General features: G+C 34.7%; 3 protein-coding genes and 2 non-coding genes across 5 annotated transcripts; 3 read left to right on the forward strand and 2 right to left on the reverse strand.

The window, feature by feature from the left end:
* The first annotated feature begins 133 nt into the window (after positions 1 to 133).
* Positions 134 to 4,953, forward strand: tbc-16 (Rab-GAP TBC domain-containing protein). The gene is made up of 17 exons (NM_076587.7): positions 134 to 244; positions 319 to 404; positions 456 to 577; positions 626 to 668; positions 1,038 to 1,106; positions 1,163 to 1,255; positions 1,298 to 1,508; positions 1,553 to 1,741; positions 1,787 to 1,875; positions 1,918 to 2,004; positions 2,054 to 2,221; positions 2,996 to 3,276; positions 3,322 to 3,414; positions 3,468 to 3,726; positions 4,288 to 4,455; positions 4,539 to 4,664; positions 4,722 to 4,953. Exons 1-17 carry the CDS (start codon positions 187 to 189, stop codon positions 4,755 to 4,757), a joined length of 2,178 nt encoding a protein of 725 aa, NP_508988.3. The 5' UTR covers positions 134 to 186; the 3' UTR covers positions 4,758 to 4,953.
* A 2,280-nt stretch (positions 4,954 to 7,233) lies between these two features.
* On the reverse strand, positions 7,234 to 7,361 carry H05L03.7. The gene has a single exon (NR_071192.1). It is a non-coding gene; the product is annotated as an Unclassified non-coding RNA H05L03.7 (non-coding RNA).
* Positions 7,362 to 7,448: 87 nt separating this feature from the next.
* nlp-49 (Neuropeptide-Like Protein) lies at positions 7,449 to 8,141 on the forward strand. Its single transcript, NM_076588.8, has 3 exons — positions 7,449 to 7,525; positions 7,572 to 7,644; positions 7,692 to 8,141. The coding sequence occupies exons 1-3, from the start codon at positions 7,466 to 7,468 to the stop codon at positions 7,775 to 7,777; spliced, it is 219 nt and encodes a 72-aa protein (NP_508989.2). The 5' UTR covers positions 7,449 to 7,465; the 3' UTR covers positions 7,778 to 8,141.
* A 10,664-nt stretch (positions 8,142 to 18,805) lies between these two features.
* Positions 18,806 to 20,180, reverse strand: Y23B4A.1 (uncharacterized protein). Its single transcript, NM_076589.4, has 4 exons — positions 20,111 to 20,180; positions 20,001 to 20,063; positions 19,835 to 19,945; positions 18,806 to 19,068 (listed from the first exon to the last, which is right to left on the reverse strand). The coding sequence occupies exons 1-4, from the start codon at positions 20,171 to 20,173 to the stop codon at positions 18,931 to 18,933; spliced, it is 375 nt and encodes a 124-aa protein (NP_508990.2). The 5' UTR covers positions 20,174 to 20,180; the 3' UTR covers positions 18,806 to 18,930.
* Positions 19,847 to 19,867, forward strand: 21ur-15342. Its single transcript, NR_071195.1, has one exon.
* Positions 20,181 to 21,618: the final 1,438 nt, after the last annotated feature.

Below are 21,618 nucleotides of genomic sequence, written 5' to 3' on the forward strand. Positions count from 1 at the left end.
AAACATACTTTAAGTATACTTAGTATCACGTGACCACAGGTGAAAAGCTTTAATTCCGACCACTACGCACTGCAATTTTTTCTTTCATGTAATTTTCCTTGCTTGTCCTTGCTCCCTGATTGCTACACGAAAATTTCAGATTTCTTCAACATTGGTAATTTCTTAGCATAGAAAACTAGACTCTCTATGAGCGCTTTTTCGGATTTCTTCAAAAAAGCTCATGATGCTCTCAATGGAATTCGTGGTGAGTGAATTCAATGTTTTTTTCAATAGTCGGATTATTTCCACATCGACAAGCCCAACACACAATCGTTCCAGGCGTGAACTCATTTTTTCTGGGTCGAGATGGCGACGTTGTATATTCCAAAAATAACGTGTGCGTTCATGAAACCGACGCAAAAGCAGTGAGCAGAACATACTTTCATTCGTTGAATAACTGGAAATTGTGCTTTCAGGGAGAAGATGAAGCGCACTGTCCCGGATATCTTACTGTACACTGCCAATGTGATGAGTCCATGGGTCTCACACTGATTTTGCAGTGGTTGCCGAATTTGACGTTGCAAAAGAATCCACAAAGGTTTGCATAGTAGATGGACTATTGTGTTTGAGAAAAATTGAGTTTCAGCATAAGAAGTGTGTCACCACGTGGGAAGCAAAATCGAGATGAGGTAAAATTTAATAGATTGGTTTTTAAAAAAGCTTCTTCAAAAATAGGGTGAACACCAAAAATCATAACAACCCACTGACTCCACGTTTAAATGTGAGTAAATCACCTAAAATGAATAAAAAAATTACGAGCTAATTTTTATTTACCATAAATTTAAAAAAAACTTATATGTATTAAACTTATAAACATGTAAACGTTTTATTTACCAAATTAAAATTTTCGGAAATTATGAATTTGCACGGAAATTCATAAATGTTCAAATCCATTTTTCTTACAGTTCAAAAAATTTTTAAGTTTTTTATTCTTATTTTAGTATTTTTCCCCATTTGTTTCTCTAGTAGTTTTTTCAAAAATGTTGTCTCGTTTTCAGAATGGACAAGCCATGCCCGCTAAACCAGCAGATGAAGTCAAAGTTTCTCTACTCTCAGATGAAGAAAGTGTGAGTTTGTAGTTTTTATCTTCCAAATTTCTTTCAAAGCCTCAACATTTTTTTAGAGTGTCTCACTTGACATTCAAATCGAAGAGTGCGGCACTGCAGTGCCTGTGAAACAGGTGAAACGACCAACAACTTTGGTACCTTATGGACAGGTGAAAGCCTTGTCACTATTTTAACAATTTTAATTTTTTTAGCAAGAAGATCATAGTTTTAATGATGCACTAGGCGTTCCATCAATTAATGTTATACCCCATACACCAATCAAACACGAGAACAATGAAATTCGCACTGAAAATGCAAAAGATGAATCTGATAAAATGTCGCAATCCTCATTGTCTACGTCTTGCGCCGACGAAATGTCGGATAAGGAATTAAGCTCCTCGGAAGACGGGGATGATGATTGTGGTAACAAAAACTTGCTCGTTCCTGTATCATTTCAAATTTTCCAGAAAAGCCAGATCCTGGGGTAGGGCTGGAGAAGATTTTGGAATCAACACAGATGTTCGATAAAACTCCAGAACAATTTGCACTAGAACACGATTTAATGCTCACTGACACAAAGAGCAATGACAGCGAAGAACAATCTCGAGGCCGTAAAAAAGCGGCAGGCACTACCAGTCTTTTCTCGGTCAATCTTGGTAATGGCACCGCTAATTATACACTTTCACTTTATGGTGTTTCAGGAAAAATGCGGAGCATGCGTGTGTTCTACTCGAACACGGAGTGCACATCCGGGCAATTAGTGATCGCCACTCTTGACTCGCATTACAAGGTTTGTGCCTTTTCCGTTTCAATTCGTCATTTTTTTGTTTAGATCCTTCATTTTCATCATGGTGGACTGGACAAACTCGCCTACATCTTTGAACAATGGTCGTCAATAAAGGCGCGAAGCGTGCAAGAAGTAATTAACAAAAACTGAAGTTCCATAAGGGAAACAAATAAATTTTCAGGGCTCTCCGTCAGCAATAGCCGATAAGCAGCTTATAATATGCCAGCCTGCAGTCACAAAAGTGGAAAAAGATCCAGAAGAGGGGTTATTTGAGAAGATAACTCTAAACACTTGGAGAAGTTATGAGAACAAATCGGGTGTTATAATAGACAGTGGCACTGTAAGGAAGGTTAGTTTCAGGGGCAGGTGTTGAAAATTATTCACTCAAACAAAAAAGCCAATAAGAGTATATAGCCTGCGCAGCCGTTCGGTTACCAAAAGTTTAAAAGTCTGCCAATCAACATTTCTCCTTGTTAAAACTTATTGGTTGCAAAAAACCGGCAGATACTCAAATTTCCAATTGTTGGGAGCGAATAATGCCCAATAAAGAGCGAATAATGCCCGTAATAAATTGATAATTTGCACGTCAAAAACACTTGCATGAATTTAAAATTTTATATTCTCAAGCTAGAAGTGTATTAACTTATAAATGTGTGTCGCTTAAAAATTTCGCTTGAAGAAAACTATGAAAAGTAGCCCATTATGACATAATATTATATTTGTGAAAAAAAAATTATCAATTTAAAGACAAAGTTTGAAGCTTCAGCAAGCTTCTCACGGGATATCAATTTGAAAATTTCTGAAAATGTGTTAAACCTTGTGGAAGAAATCAAAAAAAAACTTGCCAAACTTCATAAAAAACGAAAATTATAAATCTATTACATTTAGCTCGGTCGTTTGTATTATATTTTTTCAATTTTCAAAAAATCATAAAATTTAGACAAAGTAAATAATCACGTAAAAACTTTTTTTGAGAGAAAAAACAAACAAAACAAACGCATTTTCTGTAGAAAAAATAATAAGTGTGAATTCAAATCATTTTAAACCTGAGTTGTATCCGTATTAACGGAATTATAGTCAGTTGTATTTTTTCTAATTAATCACACGAATTCTCATCTTACAGCATATTTTCTTTGCCTCCATGGATGTAGAGATGCGTGAGAAAGTGTGGCCCTTTTTACTACGAGTCTACCCTTGGGAATCATCAGCAGATCAAAGAGAAAACATTAAAAATGATTTGTTTCTCGAGTACCAAAATATTAGGAAGAGGCGTTATCGCGTCACTGAGAATGCTCAGGCTCGCTGGATTTCTATCGAGAACTCAATTGTGAAAGACGTTGTCCGGACAGATCGAAAAAATCCGTTTTTCGCAGGCGACAACAATCCAAATAGTGAAATCATGAAGTAAGATGTTGGCGTAAATGTACAAGTGGGATTATATTTTTTTAGAAATATTCTTCTAAACTATGCGGTCATGTATCCAGATATAAATTATATTCAAGGAATGTCCGACCTTCTCGCACCACTTTTAAGCACCCTGAAGTAATTAATTTTCTCGAAAAATCTAATAATTTACAATTCATAAACTTTTTCAGAGACGAAGTAGACTCATATTTCTGCTTCAAAAATTTTATGCAACAAACCGTATTCTCGTCCACGCCACAGGGAAACGAAAACTTAATGGAGACCAATTTGACATATCTCAGAAACATGTTGAGAATGTTTGTTCCAGATTTCTATGAACATCTTGAAAAACAAAGACCGGATGCAATGCAGCTGATGTTTGTACACCGTTGGATTCTGCTCTGTTTCAAGAGAGAGTTTCCAGAAAATTACGCACTTCATATCTGGGAGGTAGGGAAAGTTGACCAGTATTCGGCAGCCAACAACTGTCCGTTTCCAAAATTTCGGCAACTTTTTGGCGACCGGCAACCAAGTTGCCATAATTTTGACGATTGTTAAACACGTGTGTTGGATAAAAATTGAATTTTTGAGTGTTTTTCGTGAAAAATTGTGGGTGTGTTTTCTTTACGATGAGATGTTTGCATTTTTCAGGTTTTTTTGAAATATGTGTTTAGAAAAAATTCAGATTAATACAAGTAGTTGTCAAAATTGCCGGAAACTATTTTGACATTTTCCGAATTCGCCAAACATCAAAACTTTTGTCAACCATGAACCTGAAAAGAAGCATCACTAATAACTTGTCGATCAAATTTCTGAAATCATTCCTGCTGTTAAACTTTCATTGTTAAATCATAGTTTATAAGTTATAATTGCAACATCACTGAAAAACGGTTTTGAAGAGAATTATGGTTAGGTACTATGGTTTGAAAAAAGCTCAGTCAAAAAAATCAGTCAAAAATGCCAAACGATATATAAAACTACAAAAAAAACTATTCCAAAATTTATTTTCAGTGTTGCTGGGCTCATTATCGTACCAACTACTTTCATCTCTTTGTATGTGTTGCAATCGTCTCAATTTACGGAAAAGACGTCCTAACACAGGATCTCCCACACGATGAGATTCTGCTCTTCTTCGCATCACTCGCAAACCACATGGATGCGACTTTAGTCTTACAAAAAGTGCGTGTAATTATCTTTTTGAATTCAGAATGTTTTAATGGGCAGATGGGAATGACATGAAACTCTAATTATGAAAATTGCAGGCTCGTGGACTTCTCTTTGAGTTCACAAGAATGGAAAAAATTCCGTGTGTTTTGGAAGGTCTGTGCTCTGCAGAAATGGAGCAGTGGAACTCTCACAAGTCGTACCGAAACTTTTATTGTAATCAGGTAAAGCCAAAAATCAATATACATGAAAAGGATTATTTACATGCAACAAGTTTTCAGAGTCATATTGATAAAGAATCATGCCCATACCAGTGATCGATTCCGGATAGACGTATCAATCAGCTTTTCATCGACCATATTGACTTTTTTTTTCAAATTTTCGTACAAATCCTTAGTTTTTCTTCTTTTTTATCCTGAATTTTATTTCACCTTTCAATTATTTTTTCAAACAAAATATATTTTCACAATTCTCTTCGAAAAGTTCAAGACAAAATAAACGTCATTTTAAAAATTTAATGTTTTTGCAAATTATGAAAAAATAAAATCCGATTTATTAGGAAATGTCATTTGAATTTTCAATTTGCAGAATTAAACCTCCTTGAGAGAAATGTAATATAAGATTTACGACCGGAAGCATTTTTTCGGACTCTATCCAACCCACTCAATTAACAAAATTTTTCAAATGATGTATTATGTTTTACCCTTTTTTTTGGAGCAGTTTCTGCTTGAAAATCCGAAAAATAAACAAGGAATTGTGTTTTAGTCGAATAAATACCCAATTGAACTTGTCATACATGAATTCATTGCAATTGTTGACATTTTGTACGAAACGTGGAAGGTGGTACACGAAATGTCATTCTGAATTTGAAATTCAGTACGTGACAGTTGTGTTATGCTTACATGAATGTCTTTTTTGAATCTTCTTTTCTTCCAGCTTCTACATTTTTTTTTTGCAAATCTTCTTTATTATTATTTCATGGTTTTCATTAGCTGATGAAGACTTTTTCTTTGGTCCTAACAATATGTTTCTTGTTCAATTTTCATATTTCAACCCCGTTGATCTTTTCAATACTAAAACATTTTTTAGTTAAAGATCTAAAATAAAACTTTACTATACTTAATGCTCGTTACAAATTAAGTTCATTCAAAGTTCGTCATTGTTTCTATTTTCCAAAGTGTTTTCCAAAGTTCATTAAAACATGGTAATGACCAGTTGAGTGGGTTGTTGGAACGTTCTCAGTTTATTTATAAATGAGTTTTTGCTTTCGAAAAGCTCACCGATTAAAATATCTTGACAAAACTTTCTGACCTTACTGACCTTAGAATAACAACCGGCAATTTACAATAGAAGTATTATTTCTATGACAAATCTAAAAGTTATACACGGAAAAACAAACAATCGAAGCTGAAAGAACATTTAATGATTCTAAAGAGTAGTGTCACTTTATTGAAAGTAGTATTTTGTTTGAAAAATATAAAACTGCAGTTCAGCAAAAAAGAGCTGAGAAATGAAATTTGAGAATGGCAAAAGGTAAGCACGTTGTTAATTTTCGATCAAAGCGGTGTGTTAGTGATGTGCTCATCATGCGTCTATAATGTTGATGCTTCCAGCTTCCTAATAAACCACTCGAAAATTAATTCTTAACGATCATCATAATATTCTTCGTAATTGAAAAAAACTGAATTTTTATATTAATAATGTTGCTCTGATAACTGAAATCAATTTATGTCCAATAATTTTCCAATCTAAATGAAAAAATGTAACGATAAAGACTATTACTTTAATGAAAAAGTCCTTGAAAATTTTTAGCCAATTAGAAAATTATACGCTTAATTTATAAACGACAGTAATTACAAAAATGAAATTTCTAACTCATTTTGCTTACAATTTTTCGAAGATTTATGCTAATAAAAGGTGAAGAAAGGTGAAGGAGGAAATGATTACAACACATTTTTATTGTGCCAAATTAACCAAACATCATAATAAAACTTTTCGAACAAATTTTTAAAATTTTTTGATTTTCGTAGTGAGCACTGAGTTGGCGTCACTTTTCGAGATATCTGAACATAGTCGCAAGATTGAACGTGTTGGAACCTGTTTGTTTGAACACTTTTGAATTATAAATATATTGAAAATAATAAGAGCATACATAGCAACATTTTTTTATCAACGACTTTCGAAAAATTGGTGCAAACTGAGTATTTGACTGAAAGTAAAAATAATTTCTAAACCCCACCTTTAAATCAAGCTCGATTTGAAAATATGCCGAAATCCCTTTGAAAGATGTCTCATGACTTTCCTAACATACAAACCACTACATATAATACTTAATTATTTATCGACCACCATTCGATCATAACTAACAATATGATGTATTTGGGTGGTTGTGTTGTATTCGACGCCCAACACTTGTGGTAGGCGTAATTTGATTGCATCTGGTGCCAGAGAGGGTCCGGCATCTTCTTTGATAATCAACATTCCTATAGACGTGTTAATACGATTTAGCGCAAACACAAAGGGCACATGTGGCAATATTGCGATATGGAAAATGATAGAATGCGTCAATGGCTCTTATAAAAACCGTCGACTCGACGCGTTTTCAACTCATTCTTATCATGGTTTTCTGTGTGTTGTCTGCATTTTCTCGCACCAAATCTGTTTCCTTTTCCGCTCCGTCATTTTTCAATAAACTTCCGACTTTTCCGGATGAATTCGTCAGAGCAAGTGGCGCTTTCTTGGAAAAAGGAAAAAAAATCAGATTTCTTCCTCCATTCCGTGTCTCTAGATGTCCACAATTAAGCTTGGGATTGTTCGTCAGTGACTCCAAACCCCCGGCTTTTCCATTCATTGAGAGCAAAAGCCCCGCCCCAAGTCGCTAACATTCACATCATGTTTTTCAATCTCAACATGTCATTCTTCAACTCGGCGCCGTCTCGTTTTTGCTCGTCATCTTTTTAGACTTTTGTTAATCTAATCTTAAATTGTTTAATTTTTCTAATTTCCAGGTAAAATCACATCAAAAATGATGAAGTGGCTGCTTTTGGCTGTTTTCTGCATTGCTGCCTATGCCTGGGCTGATGGGGTATGTTCCAATATTGAACCAAAGTTTATTCTTTAATATAATTCAGACTGAGGATTCAAATATCGACCAACTGATGTCGCGAGTATACCGAACTGTGTTGCTCAAGTCTAAGAGAAGCCGTGAGTGAATATTGAACCTAAATTCAGCAAAATCGTCAATTTTTCAGCATCCATGGGACTTTCTCTGGCAGAGTACATGGCTTCACCACAGGGAGGAGATAACTTCCATTTCATGCCTTCCGGGAGAAAGTAAACTGACAATTCATCCTTAACCCCTAATATCAAATTCCCATCATCCTCTCATATTGTGGCTCTGACTGTAATTAAAGGAAACTAATTTTCTGTGTGTCTCTCTTACTCTCTCTCTCTCTTTTCATTTTTTTTACTATTCTCTCTCTCATTCCCTCCCCCATTGTCTGTCGCTGACTTGTGTCGAAACTGAAAGATCTCAAATTAAAATCAACCTGTTCCTGAAAACTAAAAAAAACAAAGCTGCTCCTCAATTTGTATACGTTTATTGATATTCGTCAGTTTCTTGATATATCTAGTCTTCATTTTCTCCATTTCTCTCCACAACAAATTGAAGCTCCATTGACCCAATAAATAATTTCATCGTTACGTCATATAGAGATTTTTTTTGTTACTCATACATCCGGATACGTTTATTAGGAACGGAAGGAAAAGTCGCATTAAAAGGAAACGTGAAATGCAAATATGAACGGTAAGCTGATCTTCGTTAGTTTCCGCCTCCAAAAATTATTTGGCTTGCAATGCTTTCTTTCTGGAAAAACTTAAACATGTAAAAACAATAATGGGATGAAAGAAACTGTATACGAAAATGTGGTCAATTGTTTTTTTAAAATGAAATTGAAATTTGTGAAAATTAACTACGTTTTTCTATCTGATAAAATTTCTTAGGGGGGGAGGGGGCAGGATAGCTCAGTCAATAATGGTGGCCGCTAGCAATCTGGAGATGACGATTCCAAGTCCGGCCTCGCCCCTTAGGTTCACCCAGACTCTATTGGGAATGGAGCAATCCACGACTGGATTATCGGCCACAGTCCCCGGCTAGGACGTCGCTTGAATTATAGCCCAGTGAAAGCTCCACCAGGCACAAAATTGCTAAATTTACCCAAAAGCTGATTTTTTCCAATGTTAGACGAAAAAATAAAGTGTTAGACGAAAAAAAAATGTACGACACGCTCCCATCCCCTAGGGGATGTGACCCCTCGGGGATGGGGGCCCCCTAGGGGATGAAACCCCCTCGGGGATGTGACCCTAAGGAAATGTGACCCCCTCGGGGATGGGAGCCCCTCGGGGATGTGGGTCCTTAGGGGAACTTCGTGACAACTTCGTCACAACATCGTGATTTTAAATTCATCTACCGTTCTGAATTTGAAAATTCATCTACTGTGGTATTTCAGTAGGTACAAGAAGCTTCACGTAGTTACAGAAATAGTACATTTTCAGAGCTACCTTTTAGCGCGTATTTTATTATTTAATGAAAACTACCATTTATAGGCAAAAATAGATAAATTTTCGAAACTTTGAAAATTCATAAATCTCTTCAATGTAACTTTTTTTGAAATGTCTTTCAGAAACTTTGTAGTAAATTTTAAGCTCTTTTAGAATATACCAACAATACTCCAGTAGGTGCAAGAAGCTTCACGTAGTTACAGAAATAGTACATTTTCAGCCCTACCTTTTAGTGCGTATTTTATTATTAAATGAAAACTACCATTTATAGGCAAAAATAGACGAATTTTCGTAATTTTGAAACATCATAAATCTCTTCAAAGTAATTTTTTTTTGAAATGTCTTTCAGAAACTTTGTAGTAAATTTTAAGCTCTTTCTGAATATATTAACAATATTCCAGTAGGTACAAGAAGCTTCACGTAGTTACAGAAATAGTACATTTTCAGAGCTACCTTTTAGCGCGTATTTTATTATTTAATGAAAACTACCATTTATAGGCAAAAATAGATAAATTTTCAAAACTTTGAAACATCATAAATCTCTTCAAAGTAATTTTTTTTTGAAATGTCTTTCAGAAACTTTGTAGTAAATTTTAAGCTCTTTCTGAATATATTAACAATATTCCAGTAGGTACAAGAAGCTTCACGTAGTTACAGAAATAGTACATTTTCAGAGCTACCTTTTAGCGCGTATTTTATTATTTAATGAAAACTACCATTTATAGGCAAAAATAGATAAATTTTCGAAACTTTGAAAATTCATAAATCTCTTCAATGTAACTTTTTTTGAAATGTCTTTCAGAAACTTTGTAGTAAATTTTAAGCTCTTTTAGAATATACCAACAATACTCCAGTAGGTGCAAGAAGCTTCACGTAGTTACAGAAATAGTACATTTTCAGAGCTACCTTTTAGTGCGTATTTTATTATTTAATGAAAACTACCATTTATAGGCAAAAATAGATGGATTTTCGAAACTTTGAAAATTCATAAATCTCTTCAAAGTAACTTTTTTTGAAATGTCTTTCAGAAACTTTGTAGTAAATTTTAAGCTCTTTTAGAATTTACCAATAATATTTCAGTCCCCTAGGGGATGTGACCCCTCGGGAATGTGACCCTAACAAGGGAAGTCTTTGAGGGGGTCCGTAGATTTGGGGTTCTCATGCTAAAATTCCTACAGAAGAGGGTTAGTTATGATCTCTCCAAAAAATTTAGCTGCCCCGGTCAAGTTTCAGCAAAGTTATGACGTTTTGAAATTTCAGTTAAAAACACCATTGAAATCCACTGTCTTACCATGCAATCCACGCAAATCTCAGCTTGCGTGACCATAAAGTTGTAAAACAACTCATTCAAACATTTTTGCGCATTTTTAAAGTGATTTTATTTTTATTCGGGAACCTAGAATCATTGTCCGCACTTTTTGGAAATTTTTATTTTTTTCATTTTTGCTCAAAATTTCTTGATAAACTCAAAGCAAAAAATTCAAATAATTTCATTTTTCTAAACAATTATGAAATTGCTATGTTGTTGTTCAGAAATGTATGAAACGTACATTACACAAGTTTTAACTCTCTATTCGCAAGAAACCGTCGAAATGATCTACATCTCACGAACTTTGTGCAAAATATTTAACCAACTTTGAAGTTGCATAACTCTGATGAATCCCCTAATGATTTTTATCAAAATCATTAAGTTAAGGTAGATACACATCTTGTCATATGATCAAATGGTTTCGCCAAAAATCAATAATCAGACAACAAAATGTGCGAACTCGATATTTTACACGACTCTCTTTACCAATTCTGCCCCGAATTACACTTAAAACGACTCAACAGCTTAACGTTGGCTTGCCACGCCTTACTTGACTGTAAAACTCTCACTCTTACCGAACTTGGCCGTAACCTGCCAACCAAAGCGAGAACAAAACATAACATCAAACGAATCGACCGATTGTTAGGTAATCGTCACCTCCACAAAGAGCGACTCGCTGTATACCGTTGGCATGCTAGCTTTATCTGTTCGGGCAATACGATGCCCATTGTACTTGTTGACTGGTCTGATATCCGTGAGCAAAAACGGCTTATGGTATTGCGAGCTTCAGTCGCACTACACGGTCGTTCTGTTACTCTTTATGAGAAAGCGTTCCCGCTTTCAGAGCAATGTTCAAAGAAAGCTCATGACCAATTTCTAGCCGACCTTGCGAGCATTCTACCGAGTAACACCACACCGCTCATTGTCAGTGATGCTGGCTTTAAAGTGCCATGGTATAAATCCGTTGAGAAGCTGGGTTGGTACTGGTTAAGTCGAGTAAGAGGAAAAGTACAATATGCAGACCTAGGAGCGGAAAACTGGAAACCTATCAGCAACTTACATGATATGTCATCTAGTCACTCAAAGACTTTAGGCTATAAGAGGCTGACTAAAAGCAATCCAATCTCATGCCAAATTCTATTGTATAAATCTCGCTCTAAAGGCCGAAAAAATCAGCGCTCGACACGGACTCATTGTCACCACCCGTCACCTAAAATCTACTCAGCGTCGGCAAAGGAGCCATGGATTCTAGCAACTAACTTACCTGTTGAAATTCGAACACCCAAACAACTTGTTAATATCTATTCGAAGCGAATGCAGATTGAAGAAACCTTCCGAGACTTGAAAAGTCCTGCCTACGGACTAGGCCTACGCCATAGCCGAACGAGCAGCTCAGAGCGTTTTGATATCATGCTGCTAATCGCCCTGATGCTTCAACTAACATGTTGGCTTGCGGGCGTTCATGCTCAGAAACAAGGTTGGGACAAGCACTTCCAGGCTAACACAGTCAGAAATCGAAACGTACTCTCAACAGTTCGCTTAGGCATGGAAGTTTTGCGGCATTCTGGCTACACAATAACAAGGGAAGACTTACTCGTGGCTGCAACCCTACTAGCTCAAAATTTATTCACACATGGTTACGCTTTGGGGAAATTATGAGGGGATCTCTCAGTGCATTGCCTCCAATTCCCATAATTTATTACGCCGATAATAACTTGGTGTAACCTTAAAAATGTACTTAAATCGACGTGTAAAAGATTGTTGGGAATCAAATTGATATTTTAATGCGATCTCAAGGATAGTTTTTTTCGTCAACCTCAACTCAACAGCCGCTTTCGTCAAACGACGAGCACGAATATAGCTAGCCAGTGTGACCCCTGTTACTTTTTTGAACAGCCGCTGAAAATACCACTTGGTATAACCCGCTTTATTCGCCACATCATCAAGCAGTAAAGACTGATCTAAATTATGTTCAATCCATAATAGAACATCTTTGATAACCGTTGTATGAAACTGCTTATCATCATATCTTAATTGGATGTTATTAGCTTTATTTTGATAGCGAGAATGCTGTTCAATATACATAAAATAACCTAAATGTTCTTAAGATTGTCACGACCACATCATCATGATACCATAAACATACTGACGGTATGTTATTTTAAATCTATCATGGAAAATAAAAATCATCAACAAGAAAATTTTAAGAGTACCTATCAATCACTGGTTAACTCAGCACGAATATTGTTTGTTGAAAAAGGCTATCAAGCTGTTTCAATAGATGAGATCTCGGGAAAAGCGTTGGTGACCAAAGGTGCCTTTTATCATCACTTTAAAAATAAAAAACAATTACTCAGTGCCTGTTATAAGCAGCAATTAATTATGATTGATGCCTACATCACAACAAAAACTGATTTAACAAATGGTTGGTCTGCCTTAGAAAGTATATTTGAACATTATCTTGATTATATTATTGATAATAATAAAAACCTTATCCCTATCCAAGAAGTGATGCCTATCATTGGTTGGAATGAACTTGAAAAAATTAGCCTTGAATACATTACTGGTAAGGTAAACGCCATTGTCAGCAAATTGATCCAAGAGAACCAACTTAAAGCTTATGATGATGATGTGCTTAAAAACTTACTCAATGGCTGGTTTATGCATATCGCAATACATGCGAAAAACCTAAAAGAGCTTGCCGATAAAAAAGGCCAATTTATTGCTATTTACCGCGGCTTTTTATTGAGCTTGAAAGATAAATAAAATAGATAGGTTTTATTTGAAGCTAAATCTTCTTTATCGTAAAAAATGCCCTCTTGGGTTATCAAGAGGGTCATTATATTTCGCGGAATAACATCATTTGGTGACGAAATAACTAAGCACTTGTCTCCTGTTTACTCCCCTGAGCTTGAGGGGTTAACATGAAGGTCATCGATAGCAGGATAATAATACAGTAAAACGCTAAACCAATAATCCAAATCCAGCCATCCCAAATTGGTAGTGAATGATTATAAATAACAGCAAACAGTAATGGGCCAATAACACCGGTTGCATTGGTAAGGCTCACCAATAATCCCTGTAAAGCACCTTGCTGATGACTCTTTGTTTGGATAGACATCACTCCCTGTAATGCAGGTAAAGCGATCCCACCACCAGCCAATAAAATTAAAACAGGGAAAACTAACCAACCTTCAGATATAAACGCTAAAAAGGCAAATGCACTACTATCTGCAATAAATCCGAGCAGTACTGCCGTTTTTTCGCCCCATTTAGTGGCTATTCTTCCTGCCACAAAGGCTTGGAATACTGAGTGTAAAAGACCAAGACCCGCTAATGAAAAGCCAACCATCATGCTATTCCATCCAAAACGATTTTCGGTAAATAGCACCCACACCGTTGCGGGAATTTGGCCTATCAATTGCGCTGAAAAATAAATAATCAACAAAATGGGCATCGTTTTAAATAAAGTGATGTATACCGAATTCGATTGCGTCTCAACCCCTACTTCGGTATCTGTATTATCACGTGTATTTTTGGTTTCACGGAACCAAAACATAACCACAAGGAAAGTGACAATATTTAGCAACGCAGCGATAAAAAAGGGACTATGCGCTGAGAGATCCCCTCATAATTTCCCCAAAGCGTAACCATGTGTGAATAAATTTTGAGCTAGTAGGGTTGCAGCCACGAGTAAGTCTTCCCTTGTTATTGTGTAGCCAGAATGCCGCAAAACTTCCATGCCTAAGCGAACTGTTGAGAGTACGTTTCGATTTCTGACTGTGTTAGCCTGGAAGTGCTTGTCCCAACCTTGTTTCTGAGCATGAACGCCCGCAAGCCAACATGTTAGTTGAAGCATCAGGGCGATTAGCAGCATGATATCAAAACGCTCTGAGCTGCTCGTTCGGCTATGGCGTAGGCCTAGTCCGTAGGCAGGACTTTTCAAGTCTCGGAAGGTTTCTTCAATCTGCATTCGCTTCGAATAGATATTAACAAGTTGTTTGGGTGTTCGAATTTCAACAGGTAAGTTAGTTGCTAGAATCCATGGCTCCTTTGCCGACGCTGAGTAGATTTTAGGTGACGGGTGGTGACAATGAGTCCGTGTCGAGCGCTGATTTTTTCGGCCTTTAGAGCGAGATTTATACAATAGAATTTGGCATGAGATTGGATTGCTTTTAGTCAGCCTCTTATAGCCTAAAGTCTTTGAGTGACTAGATGACATATCATGTAAGTTGCTGATAGGTTTCCAGTTTTCCGCTCCTAGGTCTGCATATTGTACTTTTCCTCTTACTCGACTTAACCAGTACCAACCCAGCTTCTCAACGGATTTATACCATGGCACTTTAAAGCCAGCATCACTGACAATGAGCGGTGTGGTGTTACTCGGTAGAATGCTCGCAAGGTCGGCTAGAAATTGGTCATGAGCTTTCTTTGAACATTGCTCTGAAAGCGGGAACGCTTTCTCATAAAGAGTAACAGAACGACCGTGTAGTGCGACTGAAGCTCGCAATACCATAAGCCGTTTTTGCTCACGGATATCAGACCAGTCAACAAGTACAATGGGCATCGTATTGCCCGAACAGATAAAGCTAGCATGCCAACGGTATACAGCGAGTCGCTCTTTGTGGAGGTGACGATTACCTAACAATCGGTCGATTCGTTTGATGTTATGTTTTGTTCTCGCTTTGGTTGGCAGGTTACGGCCAAGTTCGGTAAGAGTGAGAGTTTTACAGTCAAGTAAGGCGTGGCAAGCCAACGTTAAGCTGTTGAGTCGTTTTAAGTGTAATTCGGGGCAGAATTGGTAAAGAGAGTCGTGTAAAATATCGAGTTCGCACATTTTGTTGTCTGATTATTGATTTTTGGCGAAACCATTTGATCATATGACAAGATGTGTATCTACCTTAACTTAATGATTTTGATAAAAATCATTAGGGGATTCATCAGTGCATAACTTCGTTGAGATAAATTATTTTGAAAAATGATCAACTAATATAACTAAAACTTTGTTCACTGTTATTCAACAAACATTTTGTTAGTTGATCATTTTTCAAAATAATTTATCTCAACGAAGTTATGCAACTTCAAAGTTGGTTAAATATTTTGCACAAAGTTCGTGAGATGTAGATCATTTCGACGGTTTCTTGAGAATAGAGAGTTAAAACTTGTGTAATGTACGTTTCATACATTTCTGAACAACAACATAGCAATTTCATAATTGTTTAGAAAAATGAAATTATTTGAATTTTTTGCTTTGAGTTTATCAAGAAATTTTGAGCAAAAATGAAAAAAATAAAAATTTCCAAAAAGTGCGGACAATGATTCTAGGTTCCCGAATAAAAATGAAATCACTTTAAAAATGCGCAAAAATGTTTGAATGAGTTGTTTTACAACTTTATTCAACTTACAAAAATTTTTCAAAAATAGAAGGAATCGAACCAAAGCTTAAATCTTATCAGACGCGCGCACTCCCAACTCGGCCACCGAGGACATTTTTCAACTCAATGTGGTGGGTGTCACATTTTCGGTGGTCACGCAAGCTGAGATTTGCGTGCATTGCATGGTAAGACAGTGGATTTCAATGGTGTTTTTAACTGAAATTTCAAAACGTCATAACTTTGCTGAAACTTGACCGGGGCAGCTAAATTTTTTGGAGAGATCATAACTAACCCTCTTCTGTAGGAATTTTAGCATGAGAACCCCAAATCTACGGACCCCCTCAAAGACTTCCCTTGTAAGGAAATGTGACCCCCTCGGGGATGTGGGCCTCTAGGGGAACTTCGTGACAACTTCGTGACAACTTCGTGATTTTAAATTCATCTACCGTTCTAAATTTGAAAATTCATCTACCGTTCTAAATTTGAAAATTCATCTACCGTTCTAAATTTGAAAATTCATCTACCGTTCTAAATTTGAAAATTTATCTACCGTTCTAAATTTGAAAATTCATCTACCGTTCTAAATTTGAAAATTCATCTACCGTTCTAAATTTGAAAATTCATCTACCGTTCTAAATTTGAAAATTCATCTACCGTTCTAAATTTGAAAATTCATCTACCGTTCTAAATTTGAAAATTTATCTACCGTTCTAAATTTGAAAATTCATCTACCGTTCTAAATTTGAAAATTCATCTACCGTTCTAAATTTGAAAATTCATCTACCGTTCTAAATTTAAAAATTCATCTACCGTTCTAAATTTGAAAATTCATCTACCGTTCTAAATTTGCAACTTCATCTACCGTTCTAAATTTGAAAATTCATCTACCGTTCTAAATTTGAAAATTCATCTACCGTTCTAAATTTGAAAATTCATCTACCGTTCTAAATTTGAAAATTCATCTACCGTTCTAAATTTGAAAATTCATCTACCGTTCTAAATTTGAAAATTCATCTACCGTTCTAAATTTGAAAATTCATCTACCGTTCTAAATTTGAAAATTCATCTACCGTTCTAAATTTGAAAATTTATCTACCGTTCTAAATTTAAAAATTCATCTACCGTTCTAAATTTGAAAATTTATCTACCGTTCTAAATTTGCAACTTCATCTACCGTTCTAAATTTGAAAATTCATCTACCGTTCTAAATTTGAAAATTCATCTACCGTTCTAAATTTAAAAATTCATCTACCGTTCTAAATTTGAAAATTCATCTACCGTTCTAAATTTGAAAATTCATCTACCATTCTAAATTTGAAAATTTATCTACCGTTCTAAATTTAAAAATTCATCTACCGTTCTAAATTTGAAAATTTATCTACCGTTCTAAATTTAAAAATTCATCTACCGTTCTAAATTTGAAAATTTATCTACCGTTCTAAATTTGCAACTTCATCTACCGTTCTAAATTTGAAAATTTATCTACCGTTCTAAATTTGCAACTTCATCTACCGTTCTAAATTTGAAAATTTATCTACCGTTCTAAATTTAAAAATTCATCTACCGTTCTAAATTTGAAAATTTATCTACCGTTCTAAATTTAAAAATTCATCTACCGTTCTAAATTTGAAAATTTATCTACCGTTCTAAATTTAAAAATTCATCTACCGTTCTAAATTTGAAAATTTATCTACCGTTCTAAATTTGCAGCTTCATCTACCGTTCTAAATTTGAAAATTTATCTACCGTTCTAAATTTAAAAATTCATCTACCGTTCTAAATTTGAAAATTTATCTACCGTTCTAAATTTAAAAATTCATCTACCGTTCTAAATTTGAAAATTTATCTACCGTTCTAAATTTAAAAATTCATCTACCGTTCTAAATTTGAAAATTTATCTACCGTTCTAAATTTGCAACTTCATCTACCGTTCTAAATTTGAAAATTCATCTACCGTTCTAAATTTGAAAATTCATCTACCGTTCTAAATTTGAAAATTCATCTACCGTTCTAAATTTGAAAATTTATCTACCGTTCTAAATTTAAAAATTCATCTACCGTTCTAAATTTGAAAATTTATCTACCGTTCTAAATTTAAAAATTCATCTACCGTTCTAAATTTGAAAATTTATCTACCGTTCTAAATTTGCAACTTCATCTACCGTTCTAAATTTGAAAATTTATCTACCGTTCTAAATTTGAAAATTCATCTACCGTTCTAAATTTGAAAATTCATCTACCGTTCTAAATTTGAAAATTTATCTACCGTTCTAAATTTGAAAATTTATCTACCGTTCTAAATTTGAAAATTCATCTACCGTTCTAAATTTGAAAATTTATCTACCGTTCTAAATTTGAAAATTCATCTACCGTTCTAAATTTGAAAATTCATCTACCGTTCTAAATTTGAAAATTTATCTACCGTTCTAAATTTGAAAATTCATCTACCGTTCTAAATTTGAAAATTCATCTACCGTTCTAAATTTGAAAATTCATCTACCGTTCTAAATTTAAAAATTCATCTACCGTTCTAAATTTGAAAATTTATCTACCGTTCTAAATTTAAAAATTCATCTACCGTTCTAAATTTGAAAATTTATCTACCGTTCTAAATTTAAAAATTCATCTACCGTTCTAAATTTGAAAATTTATCTACCGTTCTAAATTTAAAAATTCATCTACCGTTCTAAATTTGAAAATTTATCTACCGTTCTAAATTTAAAAATTCATCTACCGTTCTAAATTTGAAAATTTATCTACCGTTCTAAATTTGCAACTTCATCTACCATTCTAAATTTGAAAATTCATCTACCGTTCTAAATTTGAAAATTCATCTACCGTTCTAAATTTGAAAATTCATCTACCGTTCTAAATTTGAAAATTTATCTACCGTTCTAAATTTGCAACTTCATCTACCATTCTAAATTTGAAAATTCATCTACCGTTCTAAATTTGAAAATTCATCTACCGTTCTAAATTTGAAAATTCATCTACCGTTCTGAATTTGAAAATTCCATCCCCAAGGGGCTCCCATCCCCGAGGGGCCCCATCCTAAACAAAGTATGCTAGCTTGTACGGAAGATTATTTTAAAAAATTCAGAAAATGCATCAAAAGCGTTTTTTTTTAATTCAAAAGTACTGAAAAATCATATTAAGTGCTTCTTTTTTCTTTTGTAAAACTGTTCAGCATAGTCAAATGTACTTGAAAATACTAAACAAAGTATGCTAGATTGTAAAATAAACAATTTAAAGACACCATTGAAGACTTCGACGATTGAAATTGAGCTCTCGAATTCGCGACATTCGATCCCGAATCATTCGTGCGTTTGTGACGAACAAATCAGACAATTTCTTGCTCCAGGCGTAGATCCGGCAAGACAGCCTCTGAAACGTTTTCTTACAACAATGTTAGCAATGTGTTCTTGTTGAAAATTTGAAGGTAATGAATTAGCAAAATATTTTCAATGTTTGAAATGACTAAAAATGACGTAAAATTTCAATTCTTTTATAAAACTTTTAAAATTTTCAATAACGTTTCATGGTAGTTCAAAGTCTCAAATGAAAATTGCTAAATTTAGCTGAACTGTCCAATTTTGTGAAACTTATCCGTGATGCAATAGATATAAATTGATTTGTATTTAAACACTGACTCTTTTTGCAGATTTGAGTTATTTTTGGTAGATCTGCGCACAAACCATAATAAACTTTGGGCACACATCGACCGACAAAGTACCAAATGTGCAAAGAAAATATATAAAAATCAATGCCCAGCAAGTAGGCAGGGTCAATTAAAAATAGTGAGGGTAAGTATATTTAGCTAGATTTATAAAAATTGTTTAAACTCTACAACGAATATAAGAAATAAAATTGAACAGTCTCATTAGAGAATTTCGGGATTTTTGATTTTGTTGGCAACGTGTCCCACTTGCGTTTAAAAAATGATGTTTCTAATGACACATCGCGAAATGATTGTGTATTAATTAAACAAGAAAAAAACCGGCAGAGTAATAAAATAAGTGGCAAGACCTGTTTCCATGTGTTGTAGTAAACCTATTTTTTCATGTACTCGATTGAAAATTTTTTGTATTGAACTCTATTTCGTATAAAAATGTTTTACTGATTGCTACATATTTTAAGTATGCGTTCATACCATTAAATCTATTAGAGCGTATGATTCAAGGTCCAAAAAGAACTCCCTGAACCACCTGCGACGAGCCACTACGACGCGCCGGGAAAGTTGGATTTTATAGTCGACGGTAAGCTGCAAAATTATACCGTTTTTGAAATGTATGAAATTAGAACAACAATATTCTTACGTGACAATTCTGCATCTGGTCCATTATTGCGTCGATCATGCATGCTGCTTGGCGTCTGTCGTACTGAAAATTCATTTATTTCGAGATAAAATATGAAAATTGTCACTTACAGCAATCTGACGATAGAGAGCAAATTTGAGACGATTTTCATCAGCAATTGACATCAACTCCATCTGAAACAATCGCAAAAGTCTCAATTAAAAAAATAACTCGCACTATAGGAAAATGACACTAATATGCAAAAAGAAAATAGAAATATATGCTTGAATGCGGCTGGGTCTCGAGGTTGTCGTGGGCGGATCACATTATTTCCGCAGCCGTTAGCAAAAATGATATTTGGAAAAAAGTCATCATACACGTAGAACAATATTCCATCAGAACAAAAAATGTGGGCGCGCATGGACATGCATGTGTGGGTTGGAAAAAGTAATTATGCAGTGTTATGGTTATGGGGTTTTATGATTATATCCGCTTGTATGTTTTCAGCGTTGAGACAAAAAGAAGTATGAATATGTATACAAGTTTATCAAGTGAATCTAAAAACCCTAGGTTCATAGATATATTCATTTTGAAATAAAATCCAAATTCTCATTTAAAACTGCAAAAATTACAAGAATATTAAAATTTTTTAAGATTAAAAAATTAGATAATATTCTGAGATAATGAAACTTATTATTTACTTGAAATGTGATTATTGAAATGTGAACACTCTACAGAAATTATGACCACAGGACAAGTAATTTTACGGTCAAATTTGCCTTTCCACAAAAAAATTCATATTCAGATTCTGCAGGTATTCGTTAAAATTTAGGAAAAGCAACAAAATAGATCGGAGCCAGGCAGCATATGCTATTACCTGCAAACACTTCAGCAATAACTCGGATTCCTCTCGTAAATAAATTTCGAAAATATAAACTTTTCTTAAAATATTTGGCACATATTGTTGGCACAACCTTTTTAAAATCATTGGTGGACCTACAAAGTGATGTCCAAATATGAAAATAAAGACGAGAAACGAAACGAACTAATAATACCCGCGGCTTAATTTGAGGACAACAAACGACAGCTTCTCCATGTTTTTTGCAAAGTTGATCCTTGGAGGGCAATTTTGACAACACGTGCTGTAAAAATTTGCGGATACCAAGCCTACAGTTGATTTGTGATGTACCAATTATGAGCACGATAAATCGCGAGCCAAAACGACCACTGTTCACATTTCTGTATTTTGAGAGTTGCGATAGGCGCATTGTGCGCAATGTTGGTGGGCATGGCGGTACTTTCACAATGCTGTTGCTGCGAGGCTCTGACTCTCACGAATATTTAGTTTTGCTTTGTTTTTACGTTCGTTATATCCTTGGAATGTCATTCTCGTACCTGAAACCACCTGGAAACTGTTTTCGTTTACGCATTCTTAACCCGGAAATGTGTTTCTCGCCAAAACACAAGTTCAGCTGCAAAAATAAACTTTTTCGAGTGAATCAGGAATTTCAGAAGTTTATCAGAGACTTGTTTTTACAAAATCTACACATGTGACTGGAATTTTCAAACGTTTGAGGTAAATATTTTCAGTTTATGATGAATACGTAACTGAGATAAATTAAATAAATAATCTTTAAGT

The sequence above is a fragment of the Caenorhabditis elegans genome, chromosome X (assembly GCF_000002985.6).
Source record: "Caenorhabditis elegans chromosome X".
NCBI lineage: Eukaryota > Metazoa > Nematoda > Chromadorea > Rhabditida > Rhabditidae > Caenorhabditis > Caenorhabditis elegans.